We start from the raw sequence: 3721 nt of genomic DNA, 5'->3' as shown, positions 1-3721 counted from the left end.
TAACCGCACGAGCATAATATTATTTCAAAAGATAGAATCTGCACTACCAATGAACAGGAGTTAATTAAAAAGAGTATGAAGGGAAAGAAAAGATCCTGATTACAAGTGCTGCTGAACGGAATCTTTGCAGATTCTTGCAAGCACCATTGATGAACCTTTCAAAGATCTTAAGAAATGAAAACACCAGCAGAAAGAACCCAAGAGATTGAGATCCATGTCACGTAAGAAAACCCTAAACGAGACTATTTGTAAGAGCATTTCCACAAACTTAAACCATAATTCACCTTCAAGTTATAATCAAGTGGCCAATATGAAAGCTTGAATCAGGTTTTCAGCTGCACGCTTTTGTTCAGATGTCCCAGAAATCACAGCCACACGATCACCCCTGGATGATTTGCTATCAGATATCTCCACAGAAGCCCCCGATATCTAGAAGACAAGAAACAATTAGTGAGAATCTTTTATGGCAATTAATTTCTTTAATTTAATAAATTATAAAACAAAAGAAGATATGAAAATCACCTTACGGATATTGTCTACATTAGCTCCACCTTTACCCATAACCTTACCGACCGCATGACCAGGGATCACCATCTCAGATGCAGAAGGAGGCAATCTGGTTAACATCAAAGATCAAGTTAGCAAAGGGCAAAATGGTCAATAATACCAAAGACGGTACGGTTAATATTTTGAGAAAATAACTACTTACCCTCCATAGAGTGGCTTTGAAGAATAAGAAGACAAAGATCCATACCCAGTGTCACTCATCTGTAACCAGAAACATATCCACTTAGCATACAACACAAACTCCACAAATTTATTGCATAATTAATGGTGATTCGATAACGGGCATACCGCATATATGGAGCTTGAAGAAAGTAAGCCTAAACCACTCCCGGTTTCAGCTCGGTGCTCATAACCTAAAGGAGCAAGTGATGAAACACTAGGTAAAACCGAAGGTACATGAATACCACTTCCACCTGCATACAGAGAATCACTCCCTGAAGATGGGTTATGTTTAGGACCACTATCCCTATCTTTTAGAATATCATCACGAAGGCGCAGAACTATCTGAACAAGTGCATCTCTCACACTGCCAACTTCTCCAATCACCTACATGTTAGAATTATAGTTATAAAAGAACTAAAAAGATCATCTGATTAAAGATTTTAAGGTAAAAAGTGACCTCAACAAGTTCATCATTAGCATCTGCACATTTTGGTTTTTCACCTTTGGATATGCGAACATCTGCTCTAGTTCTTTTTCGGATTTCATTTATGATTGAACCACTTTTACCTATGATGCAACCGATAACTTTAGAAGGCACAAGAAGCCTCATGGAAACATCTTCCTCCTCTTCTTCATTTATCTTTCCTTGAAGTAGAAGAACTGCTTCAACCGCCATTGATTTTACATCATCCAATGACTGCAAAAAACATCACAATATGATAAGATACCAAAAAAAGAAAAGATCTTAATTAAAACAAAACAAAACAAAAGAAAAAAAACATACTTCTGTTGCTTGGATTGTTATAATACATTCATCGCGTTTAGTGTCATCAACATCAACACGAGCACCACTGGCTTCTCTAACACTTCTAATAGTGGCTCCACCCCTTCCGATAACACGCCCAATTTTGGCAAAGGGGCATAGAATCCTTATAACTAACTCCCCTGATAAAGATGCACCAGAAAATCCAGAAACCACAGGAAGGGCAGAAGAGTAAATTGGCCATTGGCTCCCTGAATCTAGATAACCTGGGAAATCTTGCAGATGTGAAGCACCAAAAACAGAAGAAACAGGTCTCGAGGGAACATACGGTTCCACATTTGGATATAGCCCAGCAGGCGCAGGAAAAATTGGTACATCAGAAGGTATAATGATGCTCGGTGGAGCTTCAGTAACAGATGTTTCAAGAGGAACAACTTCCTTAGGGGGAAACTTGTACATAATAGTTGAGACTGCAAAAAGTGCTTTTTTCACCGCCGCTGGATCACCGGTTATCTAAATTCAAGAAAGCGTCAGCAATAAACAAACAAACAAATAACCAAAAAGGCATAATTATGAGTCAATGAAGGTTAACCTGAACAAAGTTGTCAAACTCCATGGCACACGAATGATTAGGATCACTAATATCTTTTGGATTAATCTTAATGTTAGTTCTTGTCTTACTTCTTAACCTCTTTATAGTAGCGCCAGCTTTCCCAATAAGATTGGCAGACTGACTAGCGGGTGCAAGAATTTGACACTCCTCCTTAACCTTATCTTTATACTTATTATCAGAATCACCACCAGTCTCCACCGCATTTGTAATCGCAGTATGCACCCTTAAAAGTGCATCCTGTGCAGCGCATATAGGCTCCATATCACCAACTTCATCATCAGGCTCGATATCTGCTTTTTCACGAACATAACAATAGATTGTTATTATCCTGTGCATAGAGCCTGGAAACGGATCCACTACTTTAACTCTCGCCCGTGTTTCTTGTCGAATTGAATTTATGACTTTTCCACTCTTCCCAATCACACTCCCGATAACCCGATCCGGGCATATTATCCTGTAAACAACCAACTCACCATTGTCCCTATTCTTATCATGCTTATTATTATTTTTCTCACTATTGTTACTTCTATCATCTCTTCCGTTTCCCCTTCTTCTCTGATTCTTGTTATCAGCGTTTCCACCATCCCTCTCTCTATCCCTGTCCCTCTCTCTATCCCTCTTATTAAACTGGCGTCTTCCACTCTCACCCATATTTCACGAATCAATTCCTGTACGCAAAACACCAAAATACACAGAATCAGGTAACAGAAGCTTAAATTCATCATCTTCATAAATGAAAAATCACTCAATTAATCCAATTTCAACTGTAGACAGTATTGTAAAAATCAGATCTTGGCGGGAAATAATCAGTAATCGGCCCTATACCGATGTGACTTGTCCTAATTAAACCCATTATCAGTAGTCGGTCAAATCAATAAAATCAGGGATTAATCCGTATAGGATCTTTTATTAACTTATTTTTATTTTTGAAAAGCAATCGAACCTGGTTTTCTCATTGATTTGTTAAGTTTACGCTTAATTGTTTATGTTTGAAGTATTTATGAGAACATTTTTACATAATTTTTCAAAATTACACACACACACACACAAATGGCTGTAAAAATCCCGACTATGTGCCAATTAATTCCCGATTAATCACTAGTCGGCACCCCACCGACCAGTTTCCGATTAATCGCTATTTAGTTATAATTGGTCAAAATTGAAAATTTTACATATAAAATATAGTACATTTGTAAAATTACATATAAATTCCAATCCAATTAATCCTGATTAATCCCTATTAATCATGATTAATCGCTGGTCCCTACCCTACTGCTCCACTAGGGCCTAGAGATTTCTACAACACTACACACACACACACAAACACACCAATCTACCAAAAATGAGAACGTGGGCAACAATATCAACTACAATACCAATCTACCCAAGCAGTGTTTTATAATAACAAAGAGAAAAACTTAATAATAACAACACAAGAATCAAAATCAGCACAAAAATAATAACAGCAAATACTTATAACAGCATAAGAAGAAAACCTAATAATAACAACACAATGTAAATCAACAAATACTTATAGCGTCTCATAATCGGAAATCAGCAAATACGAACGAAAAATAACAGCAAACATTTATAAAAACAAACCTAATAATATCAAC

At 37.1% G+C, this 3721-nt stretch overlaps 1 protein-coding gene across 1 annotated transcript; it reads right to left on the bottom strand.

Annotated features, from left to right (window-relative positions):
* Nucleotides 1-2771, bottom strand: LOC143571076 (KH domain-containing protein At4g18375-like). Its single transcript, XM_077056592.1, has 7 exons — nucleotides 2085-2771; nucleotides 1514-2005; nucleotides 1187-1426; nucleotides 856-1113; nucleotides 710-768; nucleotides 523-616; nucleotides 1-429 (listed from the first exon to the last, which is right to left on the bottom strand). Exons 1-7 carry the CDS (start codon nucleotides 2754-2756, stop codon nucleotides 298-300), a joined length of 1947 nt encoding a protein of 648 aa, XP_076912707.1. The 5' UTR covers nucleotides 2757-2771; the 3' UTR covers nucleotides 1-297.
* Nucleotides 2772-3721: the final 950 nt, after the last annotated feature.

Source organism: Bidens hawaiensis, unplaced genomic scaffold, assembly GCF_021521415.1.
Source record: "Bidens hawaiensis isolate Kalapana, Puna unplaced genomic scaffold, B.hawaiensis_p1.1 tig00025189_1, whole genome shotgun sequence".
Lineage (NCBI taxonomy): Eukaryota > Viridiplantae > Streptophyta > Magnoliopsida > Asterales > Asteraceae > Bidens > Bidens hawaiensis.
The sequence above is the reverse complement of the archived record's forward strand: the minus strand, read 5'-3'. Positions and strand labels throughout refer to the sequence as shown.

Coding starts and splice junctions, on each gene's coding strand:
- LOC143571076 (XM_077056592.1), bottom strand. CDS start 2,756: ATGGGTGAGAGTGGAAGACGCCAGTTTAATAAGAGGGATAGAGAGAGG. Junction 1,427..1,513: donor TAACAATCCAAGCAACAGAA/GTATGTTTTTTT, acceptor TGTTTTTTGCAG/TCATTGGATGATGTAAAATC. Junction 1,114..1,186: donor CTAATGATGAACTTGTTGAG/GTCACTTTTTAC, acceptor TCTAACATGTAG/GTGATTGGAGAAGTTGGCAG.